The sequence below is a fragment of the Octopus bimaculoides genome, chromosome 7 (assembly GCF_046866305.1).
Source record: "Octopus bimaculoides isolate indiv1 chromosome 7, ASM4686630v1, whole genome shotgun sequence".
NCBI lineage: Eukaryota > Metazoa > Mollusca > Cephalopoda > Octopoda > Octopodidae > Octopus > Octopus bimaculoides.
The window spans coordinates 82,713,461-82,731,768 of NC_142934.1; the positions used below are offsets into that span (position 1 = coordinate 82,713,461).

The 18,308-nt window shown below is 31.3% G+C and overlaps 1 protein-coding gene across 1 annotated transcript in view; it reads left to right on the plus strand.

Moving 5' to 3' along the window:
- Nucleotides 1-18,308, plus strand: part of LOC106872053 (meiotic recombination protein SPO11) — a 660,224-nt gene that overhangs the window by 65,922 nt on the left and 575,994 nt on the right. The window contains exons 3-5 of the mRNA XM_089355583.1: nucleotides 7,169-7,257; nucleotides 13,073-13,139; nucleotides 16,211-16,319. Of these exons, the coding sequence (XP_089211709.1) occupies nucleotides 7,169-7,257; nucleotides 13,073-13,139; nucleotides 16,211-16,319 (265 nt within the window). The remainder of the gene's footprint in view (nucleotides 1-7,168; nucleotides 7,258-13,072; nucleotides 13,140-16,210; nucleotides 16,320-18,308) is intronic.

The following is an 18,308-nucleotide window of genomic DNA, read 5'->3' on the forward strand; positions in this document are numbered from 1 at the left end:
TTTCACTCCCCAATCTTGCTCTCACACCCCTGTTCCTCCTATCTCATTGGTATCCAGTAGCCCCTCCAACTCTATATATACCCAAGTCTTCCACCACTTACTCGCACTCTTTAATCACACTCCCTTTGCAATATCCTGCCGCTTATATTATGGCATTTGAACCTCAAGGGTATGCCCTGCACTTGCCACCATCTATATCTCTCCCTCTTCCTTTACTCAACCATCTTATTTATATTCTGATCACCGTTTCTTGTGAGTGTGCCTGGCATTTTGCCACCATCTCTATCCTGCTGTCTCCCACTCTCTCTCCTTCTCCTGCACTTCCCTCAGGTTGGGTAACCATGTACTTTCTTTGTGGTAGCACACCTGTTTCTGTCTTCATTCCAGATCTTTCTCTCTCTCTCTCTCTCTAGCTGGGTAACCTTGTACTTCCTCTATAGCAAGACACCTGTATTTGTCGCACTATAACCTTTTCATCATCATCTCCTCCAATGCCTCCTCCCCTTGTAGAAGTTTATTTTTAATGTCTTGCAAGTATTTGGTGAACCTGTCAGTACAGGTGCCAATTAAAAGCACCCAGTCCACACTGTAAAGTGGTTGGTGTTCGGAGGGGTATCCGGCTGTAAAAACCTCGCCAAAACTGACCTCGCCAGTGCTTATGTCATGTAAAATGCACTAAGTCCACTCTGCTGAATGGTTGGTGTTAAGAAGGGCATCCAGCTGTAAAAATCCTGCCAAAACAGACACAGAAGTCTGGTTCAGGCGTAGGCCTGACTAGCTCTTGTGGTACCGTCCTACCCATGCAAGCATGGACGATGATGATGATGATGATGATATATATATGTATGTATACACACACACACACATATATATACATATATACATACACACACATACACGTATAGACAGATAGATATAAACACACACATAATCATTCATTATCCTTTCTACATTCAATTTGAATGTGTGTGTGTATATGCATTCATACATATATTTTTAGCTCCTGACCAGCTCTAGCTGAACAGGTGTATGATCAGGATTTTTAGCCATAATCATTTCATCTGTTTGTATATCAATATCTACATTGTAGATATAGATAGATAGTAGGGTGTGATTTGAGGGAAGTTGCTGCTAGGAAAGGTTTGATTTTTAAAAGAAGACAGGTGTAGGAAACATTCAATGAACTGTTACCTTTGTTGATAAATGGTTTCTCACTTCATACACAAGCCATACTTGTTTGATCACACAACTTTCTTGAACTCTACTTCGATCATTTGTACTCTGCTAACCACTTCTGTGCAACCAATGTTCTGGTTCTCAGTGTACCAGAGATCATAATTCACCATTTGTGTGCCAATTTGTTATATGTTAAAAACATTACCAAGTCCCATCTTACAAGAAATAGGTACCAAATTCCTCCAACTCAGACCTCACTATCATAAAATAGGATGACAAAATGTAAGCTTAGATATACAAACTGGTGGAGTAGTCTATTGCTGAAATGCCTTTGAATATAGATTTGTTCAACCATGGTAGCATAGCAATGAAATATGGACATCGAATGTGAAAACTTTGATAAGGCTTGGAAGAACTGGAGTGAGTATGTTGAATTTATAGTGTTAAGGTTCATGGAAGAGAACACTAGTTAACATACAATGGCTAGACATTTAAGGTATGAGCTGATGTATTTAGTCTTTTTAATTTTACTTCAGGTTAGCCCTGACAATTTTCCTTATTCATTTTAACTAATTTTAATGTTTCTGAAGATATTTTATTGGCCATATTATGTCAGGTATACTTCAATATGTTTTGTGTAAATTTTTGGAAGAAATGAGTACTTTCGAATAACATCAAAATGTTTACTTTCTGGTAGTACTAAATCATTAATTTACATAAGATACAATGTGCCTGTGTGTGTGTATATATATGTATATATATTTATATATATGTATGTATATATATAAATATATGTATGTATGTATATATACACATACATGCATATATAGATACATATAACATACATATATATATATATATATATATGATAGACTCAATCAAATTCAAAATCAAATAAATTATTTTGCATTTGTTGCATCACTTCCTTAATTAGATGTAATCTATCCTAATTTTTGAAATCAAATCTTTTAACTTAATTGGTAGCTAGATAAAATCTTAAAAAAAAAAAAAATTGAAATGCATTCAAGACATATATCCACATTAAGATTTAAATATATGTAATAAAAACCAAATATAAACTAACTGTAAGAAAATATTAGTAAAATGTAGAAACAAAAATTCTTGCTTCGAACATTATTGCTTTTATAGGATTTGTAATTATGTTATTTATTTCTAGACTTCTTATCTCAAAATTATTTTAAATATATTAAAAGAGTTGTTATTTATACATATTTTTTATCTGCTTATAAGTTTTGAAATCTGCGTTAATCTGTAAATCTATTATGTCTTCACTTGGTTATAGAGTATGTTATTTTGTTTCATTGAATTAGGCAAGTTTCTTTACATGAAGTTATTAGGCTTTAAAGTTTATAGTTTTACATTATATTTATGCTTATATAAGACTTAATATGAATAATTTTACATGATTAAGTTAAGTAACCCTTATGATTTATTTCAAACATTTCAGACATCTTCTTTACTACTGTTAACATTTTACGTTTTTCTATCAGGAGAATTTTTTAAGCCATAGCATGCTGCATTTTTTCTAGAAGTGCTTCCCCTATCACTGCCTTGTTACTACAATAGGTGACATGATACACCTACAGTGTACAGGTTAACCAATATTTACACATTATCATTTATACCCTTATCTGCTTTGAGCTTCACCCCCCCCCCCTCAAAAGAATTATTTCACATTCTCTTGATGCTCTTTATGTTTGATATTGGGTAGAAGGTTGTTTCTAAACTAGTTAATAATTTATGTTATCTGTATTGCCATCGATAATTTATTCATTCTTAGCTGCATCAATATTTTCTGCTCAATCTTCAATATTTCAGGCATTTTAAAATGTATCTTCAATAATGTCAAAGTTTAAGGATATCATTGAAAGTGTAGTACATATTCTTACTTATTCAATTTTATTTATCAATAATAATCATGCAAATGGAGTTGGCATAGCATAATTCGACATTACCATCTCATACACACACAATTTTTTCTCCTGAAATAATTCAATTTTTAACAAAATACTACTTAGAACTCTTGTATATCATATATGAATAATGCATATTTATAACAATATGCATTATTTTTGCAATATGTTTTCAAATAGCAATAACTTTCATTGGATACCTGCATAAAGAATTATTCTAAAAGTAAACATATAAAAAACTTGTGATTTTCTTGTAATTTATACCACTATCATTTTTAAAAAAATTAATTTTCTATATTAGAATGGATTGAAAGAATCAGTTATACAGCATAACACCAATCCTTGTGATGATTTGTTATCTTATCCATGAGGATTAGCATCCTCAGACTTTCTCTGTTCTTTACTGACAATATACATCAGTCAGATCACTTTTGAATAAACATTTATTTTCTGTTTGCATTGGATGTTCACATCAGTACAGTCATTCCTCTTACACATGTTAAACTATTACCGCATGCGACATATAATAACATAATCAAAGACAGGCCGTCGTACAAAGAAAAGAGTGTATGTGAGTGATACATGTATGTGTATGTGAGATATTACAGCAGATAGAAAGAGTCAGTAACACGTGAGCATTTATACCAGTTCTTGAGTACACAATTGGAAGAGTCTGTATGTGAAAGAAGTTGAGGCTGTGTGTGGCAGAGCGATCACTAGTTGTGATGTTGGCTTCCATGCTGGGCCGGGCTCTTGAGGACAGACGTTTATCGCAGGCTGTAACTCTTGTCTGTTTATTTATCGTGGTGAATATGAATCACCAAACAGAATCGAAGAGAGAATATGTGCCGCAGTAGTTTGGATTGGTGTACATAGAAAGTCGTGTTGACGCTGGTGGTGAAGCTGGTGGCAAAGACGAATGCTTGGTAGTAGTCGTAGACTCGTGTTGCTGATGTGGCGATGGCGGTGGTAATCTTGGCTGGACGAAGCTGTTGATGGAGTCGCTGGAACTGCTGCTGCTGCTGTCGTGTGGTACACGGAACAGGTCTCTCAAGAGATCTGAACCGAGACGAAGTTTGCCGCTGAATTAAAGCATTTTATAGTTGATGGTAGGCTCACCAGGCATCAGAAAAATACTCTATCACGTGACCTTATTAGGGGCCGTGATTGGTCAGTTTGCATTCTGGCGGGAACGGTTCAAAGAAGTTGCCGCTTCGAATAATAATCAGTCACGTGATGACAAGGAATGTGTTTTCCGCTACGCCCGCTCTTGTTTATATTTAAATGAGAAGATTGTATGTAATGGCGATAGTAGTTTTGTATCTAATAGCGATAGGTAGTTTCACTACACATGCTTCAAAAATCTGCCATTCACACTGGGAGAAGAACCTTTGTTGCTGACAGTTTAAAAACTAAGCAAACTCTTTCCACTCTCTTCTCATTGAATGTGGTATGCATCTACTATATCTACCTTCAATATTGTGATTGATTATGTCACCTTCATAACATAAACTATTTATTACATATTAGCTGTTAAATTCATACCATAAGTGCTACAGCTTCTAATTAGTTTTATGTAGCTATCATTACTTAAGTTTGTACTGTGGGAGATCCCATTTCAGTTTTCATGAAGCTGTTGTTTGCACTGGGTACACAATATTTTGACTTTACCTAGTCCTTTCCTACTTTTCAAGAGAGGCCATTTACAGGAGAGCATTGGGATGTTATACTATCTGTTACTAATTGGATCTTTTCTGTATCGACTTTTAGACTGTTGTCCTGTCATTTGGGCTTTGAACTTTTTCTGCAGCCTTTTGGCAGATTTCTGCAATGAAAATCAAGTCATTAGCATATGTAACTTTCCGGTTCTAATCTGCAATTATATTGCTTCAGGAACTGTAATGAATAATTGGAAGCTGTAGACAGAGCCTTGGTTAATATCTAGCTGTATTTTGAAACTCTTCACTGAAAACTTAACTAAATTTAGTGCAATTTCTAATCTTCATTTATAGCTTGAATAATTCTTACAAGATATTCATCTCTCCCCAGTTTCTTCTGTGCTCACCAAACTACAGAGCATGAGACCCTGTTTTAGTCCATTTCAAATTAACAAATGCAAAAAGATGTTTGTTCTTTAATGCTATCTTTTCTTGTTGCTTTTACAAGAAATGTTATTTTTGGTTTCCCTATCATGTACTAATTTTGTTTAGACTTCCTTTATTGAGACCCTATCAATGACTCTTTTGAGTGCATTTTCTTTCATCCTAAGACAATTTATGATGATAAAACTATACAAATCAATGAAAATAACATTTTCATACTCTTTCTTAGTTACTTAAGTGAATAATTAGCATAGTGAATATATAACCTGGAATTTTCAATAGTTTGGCATCAATCACAGATTACTTTTACTTTTCCTATCTTCATCTCTATTATTGCCTTCTGAACTTTACTGAAATTAACATCACTTATTAATCTCCCTGCTGACTAATTTTCAGTAGAATTTCACTAACTCATTGGCATTTCTTGCTGAGACATACTTGTGTGATCAAGAAGTTTGCTTATCAACCATGTGTTTTTGCATTCATTCCCACTGTGTGACATAGGCAAGTGTCTTCCATAGCTTGAGTCTTCCAATACTTTGTGAGTGAAATTGTTAGATGGAAAACCACTGTATAAGTGTGTGTATGTGAATGTGTATCTTTGTGTCTTCCCACCTGTGTCTGGCATTGTTTATATCAACTGTAAAATGTATTCAGCTGTTGAAGAGTTTGCCATGTGTAAGATCAGAGAATAAGTAACTTACTAACTTATGCCCAACCCATGCCAGCATGAGAAAAGTGGGTGTGAAAATGATGAGAATGTCTTCCTTGTCTCTAGTGAGTCTAACTGAAACAACTTTTCTTGCTTAAAACTCATATCCTTTCGCTACGGTTATATCATTCCAGTTATCTTGCCAGACATAACTGCCATTGTAGCAAAGCTGACAGGAGAAAACCTGAAATTCTAAATGTGAAAGAGAGAAAGCTGTTACTGATGCTAGTCTAATTTCTCATATAATATCATATATATTTTGCATTATAACAAGTAATGCAATAATGCATTTATAAGATAGCGTTCCTATGTAAATTTTGAATTATAATTTAATAATTCTGGCTTTTACTTATGTTAAAAAAGAATTGATTATTTAGTTTGCAAAAATTATTTTAACAGATGTTAAAAGAAGCATAAATTTTTTGTTACATCAGTAGACACCATATTGATTTATACATTCAAAAGACTGCAAATCACTCTAGAGAGTAAAAAATCAGTTTGGATAAAACATGTAATACATTTATGCAAAATAAGTGAGATACAAGAGAGCCTTCAATGGTCACTCCACTTGCCTCAAATAGCAACTGAATTGCTTTCAAACCATGCTCATTCTTCAAATGGAAGGACACAGGTATTGTAGGGATCACAAATATGAAAAAAGATGGAATACTTATGGTTGGAACACCTTTGATTATAAGTCTTCTCAACTGAAGTTCACATGGAGCTGAGCCATAAGCAGGATAGTTTCTAAAGTTATATTCAGTATACTTTCTAATAAAGAAGGTACTTGTTAATTTAATCCTTATCCTTGTTTCAACATATTCTTGTTTCTTATGAAATTTCTCACAAATAGATTTGAACTTAAAATCCTCATTCACTTTGTGATTTCACATCTACTTTTATCAGTCATAAGAATAGCAAATATATTATAATTAAAGATACCTTTAGGTGCTCGTAGCAATTATTAAATGTTCAGCCTTATAGAAATATAAGAAAATTATATTATACATGGTCCTATGGGCCCCTGGGTCAAGATGCTGCAGCAGTCAACACATTTACCCAAAGATAGTTCTAGTTATCATGTCAAAAGTATTAACTACTTACATACCAACAATAAATAACAACTTTTGCACAATTTTATGGATAACTAAACGCACACATATACTAGCATTATTTATATGTGATTATAAAAAATATGATATTGATATCTTTTTAATTATCAAGGATATTTGTTAAATTTTCAGGTTCTCAGTGGAGTTTGGATTAGAAACGATTATGGAACCGAAAACTTCAAAAATATCTTTTGGTTTGAAAAGATCAAGAAAAAAATTTGGTAATTAGTTTATCTATTGATTCTTTGAATTTACTCTCATTAGCAAAAGACAATAATTTTTCACAAAATACATACCTGCATAATGTAATTTGACGGAATTACATTTGTATTGTCCAACAAGTAAAAATATAACATACCGTCATGAAATTTCTCTCTATACATTCTCTGTTGGAAAATATTTGTTGATATTTATTTATTTTCACACATATACTTGGCACCTTAATGATTAATTTATCAGTATTTCAATCTCTTTATTGAGATAATCAGGAAAAATGCAAAAATCCAATCTACATATGTTCAATCTGATATTTTTAACATATATACAGGATATGAAATTGTTATGACAGAAAGATTAAATTTACCACAATTTGATTATTAACCTGAAATTTTACAGATGTAAACCAAAGAACTGAATAAATGAATATTTTACTGTTTTATAAAAATTCACAATGAAATTATTAAGCATATTAATCAAAAAATGAACCTTCTTTATTTGAAGAAAAAATTGCCATATAACAAAGCAGTCTTCCTAACTTATGACTTGTCTTATGATGTGTTATGAGTTTCAATCCCCTTCTGCACTTCTCTGGATAGTAACTTGGCATTTACTGACTTTCTTTAGACCATGATTATAAAAATAAAGACAAATGTGACAATATAGAACAGAAAGATTATCAAATTAATCTACATTGATTTATGATGATGTAAATCTCTGTTCAAGTCAAAATAATTAAACCATTTGTATGCTTGCAAGAACATTTATTTAGCTAACTATATAAATGTTTGTCTGTTAAAATCAACAACATATGATATAGTCTTTATAGAGTATAAATGAAAATATGAAAATAAACATAAGGCAAAATGTTGAACATTATAGACTTTTCTTATATATTAATAATGGTTAATAAAAAGGCTTAATTGAATAAGTTCTGGTGAATTAAGGTTCACTAACAATTTCATTTGTAAATCTATCTAGCAACTGCCATTTCTATGTTCTGTGCAAAAAGTTAGACTAGTAACCTGTTTTATGTTGTTTAACTGTGTACATGTAAATGAGTTTGATCATTACACTATGATATTCAAAGAAGAAACGGTAGAAATTTTGACATATTCAGGTCTTTTGTGACTGATGAGATTGATGACCAAAGTTTATTGAAAATATGAAGATAAAGAGGGATTATCAAAAATGTGGAGTAGATGTAGAAAACAAGGTACAGTAAAGATCACAAGAGGAGGAGGAAGAAAGATGGGATTTACAGGTCAAAGTTTAGAGAAGTAGAAGCTTTTATGGTAGCGACAAAAGAAGAGAGAAGTAACTGTACATCTATGAGCTAGTGGTTGAAGCATGTCAGTAATTCTTATCAGTCTATCGAATTAACTTCTTTTGAATGCAGTCTAGAATGTTAGTGCATTTGGTTTATAAGGCTTAACAATGAGAAGGCCAAATGTGTGATGGCTAAATTCAAATGCCTGAAAGACCAGAATGCTATAAGCTTGAAAGACTGCAAGCTTGGTCTTTTGAAATATTTTTGGGGGAGAAAAAGATCATAAGAAAAGCAATTTTTTTTTTGCTTAAAAGGAAATTGAAAGTGTATTGGAAGGATATGATGCTGTAGGAATAAACAAAATAGTTTATTTATCAAATATTTCCATTCTTAAATTCTCTTATTAAATATTTTCATTCTTTGCCTTTCAATAGAAATATAAACATACAAAGCAATGAAAAGTTTTAATTTTGATTGTTGAAATTAGGCTTGTGCATTTGTTTATATTCCTTTTCCTTCATTCTTTTATTACATAAGACCAATATACAAACTTCGCCATATCCTTTCCTTTAGGTAATCTGACCTTTGATCATTTGCATTTGGACATGTCACATTTGTCCTCCTAACATCCAGCCAAATAATTAGCTCTCAACATTAATGTAAATAGTAGAGGCACTGAGCCTCAAATGTAAGCAGTACTCTCATGTGGGTTTTACTTAAGTGTTATAGATGGTCAGCACTGATCAAGGTTGAAGTATATGCTGGCTCTAAAAAGGAGTCTTACATTTTAAAATGATAGCAATAACAACAATGTGTCTGTAGTTCACGGGATTGGAAAGATAGCCCATTTTAGAATAGGATGCACTGGCATATTTCTGATGATCAGAATAGACACCTAGAGAGAAAGAAATCAGAGTTCAGCAAAGATAGAAATTGTATCTAGAACACACTGTTTGAGTATGATGGAAAGGATGTCATCAGCACTAGCCAATGGCTGGGTTTGACTAATCCAGGAAATTCATGCACTTGGTGACTGTTTGCATGAAAATCATGTGACTGTTAGTGTGAAAAAGGAGTGTTTGGCAAGAGTTTTGTTGAGTACATAGTATATAGGAATAGAGGTGAAATGAGAAGCAAAGGATTTCATTAAATGAAATTGCATTTAGATAATAATTTTGTCATTGCAATAAAATCAGTCATGATGCCAATAAAATCTTGCCAGTATATTGTATGACATTATCTGTTTATGACAGATTCAATATAAGTGAAGGAACTGATTGCTATTAGTGTCTGGGATATCTAGGAGGACTGATTGCAGATTAGTTAATATCATATTCTGTGCATTGTTATTGTTTAGCTCCAGCTTAATCCCAATCAAGCAAACCTCTTATCAAAGATATTTCAACCCTGACCATACAGTTCATCTTTCACTACTGTGTATCTAGGATGACATTACCTGCTGCATTTTCTTTAAGATAGTAAGGTGTGGGATATGTGTCAGTTATTTCTGTGAGATCAAGTGACCAAGTAGAAAATTTCTCATCTCAGTATGGTTGAGAGAGCTGCTCTATTTCCAGATAGTAACAATTAAGCCAAAGTCAGCAGTAACAAATTAACTAATGTTTTATTGAATACTTAATTTTGTACTGCAAGGGTATCACTTCCCATAAGTAATGTCTCAAATTTTTGTTTTATATTGGAATTTGGCGAATAAAGAACCTCTTAACGATCTGAAATCATATGTTCCCTTGGTTGTTTTCCAGCTGAAGCTGCTAATACTAAGAGTAGTCTGAAGTGAACAAGTGAAAAAATTTGTACTCCACTTGTGCTATTTTAAATATTGAAGACCTGATGTTTTACCTATACTATGAATTGTTCAGATAACATCTTCAATGCTTATGTCATGAACTAAATGATTTTATTGCATTAAGAAAGTAGGTATACTTGATAGTTAAACGACTATTATGTTTTGAGATTTCCAGAGTTTTCTAGTGCCTGTGATCAAAACCATTCTACTTGTGACCATCCATCTTATATCATTTATCTAGAACTACATTATTCAGTGTGCCCTTTTTTTTTAAAAGATGGTAGACTGTGATTTGAAGGTAATTTGTCTGCTATTTGTGGCAGTGAAGTGATTATGTAAAAGTTCCCTCATTAGCTTTACATTGCTGAGGGCTACAATTTATGAATTGATAGAATGATAATGATTTATACTGGGTGTCCAGAAAATCTTGTCTAATTTTGGTAAAAATAAGTAACTAATCTGTATAATAATAGACAAATCATTGACTCAATTGTTATTATTGAAATGGTTGTATTTGTATAATTGGAATGTAAAAAGAACAGACACTCTGTAATTTTAGTTAGTTGTAATTCAATTCAAATTGTTCCCCTTCATAAAAAATAATCAATTTTATGTAGAATTGAGCAAAATTAAATATGTTTTTTTTTTTAACATTATTGATTAGTTTGTCAGTTTTACTAAAATTTGGTGAAACTTTCTGGATAGCCCGATGCAACATATATATATGTTCCTGTGATATAAAATATATGTACATAATGTTTTATGTAAATATAGTATTACATTGTACATTCACATATGTACACTATGGGGAAAGAAAAAAAGTAACCATTATGTATTTGATTCAAAAGATGCACAAACAACCAATAAATCATCAGCTTATTGTTGCAACAACACAATGTAACACAAAACAGATTAGTGATCTATTCATGCTTTTAAACTGATATATCATCAAATATCAAGTCTCTACTTGAAGAGTAACTTCTATTGAAACTATAACTATTTCTAGGTAATATGAAATTGTAAACCTGGTCATTGCTGGCTTAAAAGAGCCAAGTAAGAAATCAAAGAAGAACGCATATCAGCCCTTTACAATTGTATTCTCTACTATGTAACAATAAGCTAATTGATGAACTAAACTAGTAAATTTTGTATCGACATGTGAAAATAAAATTTGTCTAAATCTCTACAAGATAGATAGCAGAGTAATAATGTTCATTGAAAAATACCTATTAGATTTTACTTAAAACAATAATGGAACACCTTACAAGTCACTATTGTAAACAAGCAAATGAAAATTCCAGGAATGATGTATCCTATTCCGCTTTGTGTTAATTTGTTTCTTTTCTTGAACACAAATATATTAAAATCTTTATAACATTTTAACAAAGTAGAAGTGATAATTTTTATTTTACATTCTGATTCATTGATTATATTTGTGTCATTATGATATTTTGGTGTTAAAGTTTTTGTGAAATATATCTGATGGTTCTAGATCCTAAACAGCAAGGTAACAAATGCATCTCTGTGAAATATTGAGATGAATATCCTCAAATCGTTATCTTTTTTGTATAAGAATTATATCTTAATACATGAACTCATATCAGATTACTTACTAAATGAGTAAAACAATTTTTCCCAATATTTGCTTATATTTCTCCTTACAATTGATTGCAAATACATGATCACAGATGAATATGTATACATACATACATATATATATATATATATATATATATATATATATATATATATATATATGCTTATACATATATATAATGTCTAAATATGTATATATCAATATAGGAATAGGTATATATCAATACGCTTATAATATCTAAAGAACAGTTATTGAAATCATTCAGTTACATAATTATAATTACAGGTTATTATATTAAATGTGATGCGCTGAAAATAAATTGAAATTATAACTTTAATATGGGGAAAAAATTTGTTAGTGTTAAGGAAATTTCTCTCAAAGGGAACAAGAGAAGGATAAAAATCAAATGAAGTTATGTAAGGAAGAACTAGGGAGAAAGTGGTAAGATCTTTTGTGGGTATAGTGACAAATTTCTTGGTGAATACAAATTTAAAACTCAAGTTACTCATTGACTGAATCTGAACATAAGATTTACATTTACAAAATATCAAACTTTTATCTAACAACTACATAAGTTGCTTTTCTTACATCAACATACATAGATTTTGATAAACAAAATGTATCTAGTTTATAGGAGGGTTTGTTATTTGGAATATTACCTTTGAGTTTTGATTTCTGTAAAAATCTAAATTGGATGTTTTTACTAATTCCAAAAATTGTATAGTATGAGGTAACAAGAAAACCCCATAGTTACTTATCAAGCTAGAAACAACATCCAAATCTCTCATTACAGCTTAGCATCTGAAAAATAAGGAAGAACATATTGAATAATATAATTTTAGATAAACATTGCCTGAAAAAATATAAAACCTCAACAACAATGAAAGACAGGGTGGTTACAGCTGGAATGCTTTCAATTGCAAGACTAATCTATGGCTTTACAAAAACAATGTGTATTAATTAATATTCATGAGTGTTACCAATAATGAATTTAAAAGATTTACTCAAGATTCACTGAATATATTAAAAGTAGTCAGTAATGGAGGTAATAAGAATTTTATGATATATATATATATATATATATATATATATATTATAAATAAAATTTCTAAAAGTTGTAGTTAATCAATTTTATTTTTATTACAGATCTGTTATTAAAGTTACTGGCAATTATATACCAGCTTGTTCAAACTGATGCTTACAGAACTAAAAGGTATTTAACAATACGTTTGACTATGTATGGTGGCTTACTGGTTGCTCTCATAAGAAACAAATGTTACCATAGTTTACTGCAAATGAAGCTCAAGTCTATGTGGTTATAATATTCATAGTGATATATGGATGGTGGATTGGCAAAACCAGTAGGGTTACAGATACAGTGCCTTGTAATATTTCAGTGCTTTTACTCTGTGTTCAAATCTTGCCAAGGGATACCTTTGTTTTTTTTTTATCTTCCTAGAGTTCGTAAAATAAGTACCAGTTATGTATTGGAATTACCTAATCACCTATGTCCACCCGCTAAATTTGTCTATATTAGAAATCAATACTTTGAATGTAAAATACACTTTCAAAGTACATTTCGTAACCAGTTTCTATGATGCCTTGAAATTTTACAAATATATGTGATTTGAAGATAGTTTTGCTCTTCAAAATATGTTTGGTTTGGCTGGCAGTGTTATCACTTCTGCTGTTAGAAAATTATCCATTCCCTTCATGCTTTCAAAGACATGCGAAATAAGAGGTCTTTTACATGATAAGCAGGTAATGGTTAGTGACAGGAAGAGCATCAAGATGTAAAATAATGCCTCAATAATATATACATTTAACCCATGCTAACAGAAAAAGGAACATAAAATGAATGAACATTCAATCAATCAATCAATCAATATATATACATATTAAAAATCGGGAAGGCTGGTTTGTGGGATTACCTTAGGTTTCCTGCCCATAAAGGGTTTAGCTCTATGGCGTATCGTCAGATCCCTAAAACCTGTTGGCTCATAACCTCTTGAAAATATGGAGGGGGAAATGTGGACAGAAAACCTAAGGTAATCCTATAAACCGGCCTTCCCATTTTTAATATATACTGTTCTACATCTTAAAGTGTGCTTCTTTCAGATTTATGTTTTTTACAAACGATATAGATACATATATATATATATATATATATATAAGAGAGAGAGAGAGAGAGAGAGAGAGAGAGAGAGAGAGAGAGAGAGAGAGAGAGAGAGAATAACTTTACAGCTAGGGTTATAAACCTTGATATAACTTCATGAATATTTTTTTCCCTAATAGTTTTCATTATTTTGTTTTATCAAATTAAAGTTATAATTAGACCAAATATGCAATTATATTAATTTATGTATCTGCAAAGAAAAAAAAATGTATGTAATTGAAAATGATAAATCTACAGGTGGTTAAAATGTTGTAGAACACGCACACACGCACACACACACGCACACACGCACACACACACGCACGCACACACACGCACGCACGCACACACACGCACGAACGCACGCACACACACACACACACAAGTGTGTGTGTACTACAACAATATTTGAACCACCTGTAGATCTCCCTTTTTTATGATGTGTATCACACACACACACACACAGATATATATATATATATATATATATATATATATATATATATATATATATATATATATATATATATATAAATGTATCTGTGTGTAATTGTATTTATATGAATGCATATACACGTGTGTGTGTATGTGTGTGTTTTATGCATGTATGTGTGAGTGTGTGTGTGTGCATTGTGTTAGTGGTTATTGTTATATAAAAATCCGAATTTTTGTTCAATACAGTTAGTAGTGTATCTTTTGAAAACCAAGTAATGAAAGCAATGGTTATGTTGCAGTCTTATTAGATCGTACTAGTGAAGCATATTTAGTGCAGGTGGCAAAACTTCAAAGTATGTATAGAAATAAAATGAAATTTAGATTCACTTATACTCTCAGAGTTTTTTTTTTATATTTTAACTATTCTTGAGAGATATTGTGTCTTGTGATTGCAAAGATAATCCTAGATAATAAAATTTTTTCAACTCACTATTTTTGACTCCACAACTGCATGTTTATTTGGCATGCCCCACTTCTTTTTTCCCCTCTCTCTGTCTGTATGTGTGTGTGTGTGCATATATATATATATATATATATATATATACAAACAATATATGAGTATATGCATATATATGTACATGTATGTATATACGTTCAGGGAGAGAGAGAGAGAGAGAGAGAGAAATTAAGAAAAGGAGAGATACTGATTACTTTTGCCTTGCTAACTGCCTTGAATATGTTTTACTGATGAGATTTTATCATCAAAATATGTCTTAAATAGATCCTCTCCAAATAGCATTTCTTAATGAATTGTGTCAGCTTAATTTCATGTCACACTTCTTTTAGAAGCACAAAAACTTGTATTTAAACTTCCCCTGTTAGAAACAAGACAGATACAGTGAGATTCCTCGTGACTGTCTCACAGTCTTTGATGATCTCTCATGGCCAAGCCACATATCACAAAATGAAAGATTTCTCATAATCACCAAGAAATACTTCAATATTGTTTAATTGCTAATCTCCTATATAACCAGTGAAACTTACACTAGAGCTCTGCTCACATACTTGGAATGCTGTTGCTGCTGTTACATGCACAAACACTGTAGACAGTATCCTGCCCCCACTCCACCCAAAGAACCATTTTTATGACTGGTAAAAACTCAGTGACCAGTATGTTTCACACAAGCCTGCAGACATAGTATTTCATTTATTTGTCTTGCTTTCCTTTATTGCTACTACAGTGGTGTCTTCTTCTCTAAACCAGATAGTTATCTAAACTAGATAACTTCATACCCTCTCTATACAGGCTTATTTGTCTTATGCCTCTCTCTTATATATTTTCATACACACATATATATGTGTGTAAATATAGACGTATTATTTTGTTTTGATTTTAAAATAGAACAATAATAATTAAATATGTTAGTTGTAAATATCTTGAGGTTAGATGCAATTTTTCAGTTTAATGTTAATCTATTTTTGAAATATTTTCAGTTCTATTGATGACTATGTCTTTCCTCCTCACATTAACTAAACTGTAATTTAACATCTTAACATCTAATTTCTAATGTAAATATCTACATTTTTGGTGAACTTGGCCGTTTCATTTTTGAAATAATTGTTTAACTTATTTATTTATATTTTGATATATTATTGAATACAATTCTTTATTACAACACACATTTCTATTGCAGGGATATCTATTATCAGAATGTTAACTGCTTTAAGACACAATCTGTTCTTGACACTTTACTTAACAATATATCCCACTTATTGGAAGTGCCTCGTTGGGATCTACATGTTGTAAGTTACATTTGTTATTCGTAATGACAGTTTTCATGTAATATTAATTGGGATATTGCAAACTTACTCCATACTCAAGAAAGGCTCTCACAAAAATGTCTATGTAAAGTAACTAGACATTTTCAAAAACATTCAACACTTTCATGACTGTATTTTTAACTTTTAGTTAATTTTGATAATAACAAAAAATTTAAAAGGCTTTAGTAAAAAAATTGTTTCTTTTTAGAACATAACAAAGGATTGTTATCTTAAGTTCTGATGGAAGATTTAAAGCTAAATGTGACTAATTTAAAATGGGTTTTGTATCAAATAATCAGATTGGCAGCAAAGAGATAAAAGTTTGATTTACACGGTAACCCTTAATTATAAAATGTTAGTATTTATTTTGTAAAAATTCAGTTTTAATTGAAATTATCATTCTGAAATCTATCAAAAATAATTTCTTAATTTTACAGACACTTTTTCCATACATTGTGGGGCAGTTCGTTTGCTTCTATTCTTAATACTTATTTCTCTTCATCAACACTTATATTCACTTTTTGTTATCTTATGAGTAAATAAGGTTAAGCTCTTCTTATAAGAAGTATTTTAGACACTTGTTAGTAAGTACTTATGTATCTGTAAATTAGTCAGTGTGATGCAGGTTAATCATTAATTACTGTGTGTTTTCTTAAAATACAGTCTAGACCATGAGTAAACTTTGCTAAGCTGTATCTCAGCATTACAAAGAGTGAGAAAATATATATTTTCAGAAGTTGTCTATCCATCTACAAACATTGTTTAGAGTATTATTGTAAACAGACATTTACAGAATCTGCTTCCCTTAAGCTGCCATTCATAGAATTATACTCATCATGGTTTATCTTTAGTAAATAGATAAGAACTGATATATTACTTTCTTTGTTTCTACTTACTAATGGTGATTAACCTATTATTTCATGTCTGCTTGTGCTTTCAGACCATAAATTTTTCTTCATAACAACTTACAAATGAAAATAATAATTTTAACACTCAGTTGTTTTCAGTTATTATACCAATAAATCTTCCCTGTTTTTTTATTTGTTAACATTAACAAACATTGTATTTAGTTAGAATCTTATGTAATTCCATACAGAAAATGAACTTTAATCTTTAGTTTAATATAGAAAGAATATATAGTTAGTAACAATATTTAATGTCTTTTTATACAATGTCATATTTTTTATGGGTCTTAGATAATTATTTTGTTACCCTTTAATAATTTAGGCACCTTAGAGTTTTCACAAAAAGTGGTCGTTCAAATACCCTGCTTCTTGATGTGATGTCACTTCCTCCTGACACTTCTTGTCTTTCCTAGCTCTTAGTCCTCCTCTCCCTGCAATCTTCCATACCATGTTAGCCCTCAAAGAGGAGTTAGGTCAACATAGTTGATATTCAGATATTTTTGTATACTGATGTTTTAGGAAAAAACTGTTAGGATGCAGTTAGAGAAAGTATTGGAAAAGGGTTTAGTATGGGTTCTGTGAAGTGCTATTAAACAAAATGCATAACAAGGAAAAGAGAGGTGAGAGAATCATGTGTCTGAGTGAGGTTAGTGTACAACTGGAATATGAGTAACAATGTATGGTTTATCTTAGATCTGTATTAAATATCTGATAGATTTTACAAGAATAAATCAATAATAAATCAGCTGTTCTGCATTTTGAGATACACTTTTTAATTTTGAGTTTGCACTTTTATTTTCTAGCTTTTATAAAATTTGCCTTCATGGCCACTTTTTCTAGAACATATGATTAAACATAAGTTCCAACATTCGTACTATTATGTCTAATAGATCATTATCATCATCATCATCATCATCGTTTAATGTCTATTTTCCATGTTAGCATGGGTTGGACAGTTTGACTGGGGTCTGGGAAGCCAGGAGGCTGCACTAGGCTCCAGTCTGATCTGGCAGTGTTTCTACAGCTGGATGCCCTTCCTAACGCCAACCACTCCATGAGTGTAGTG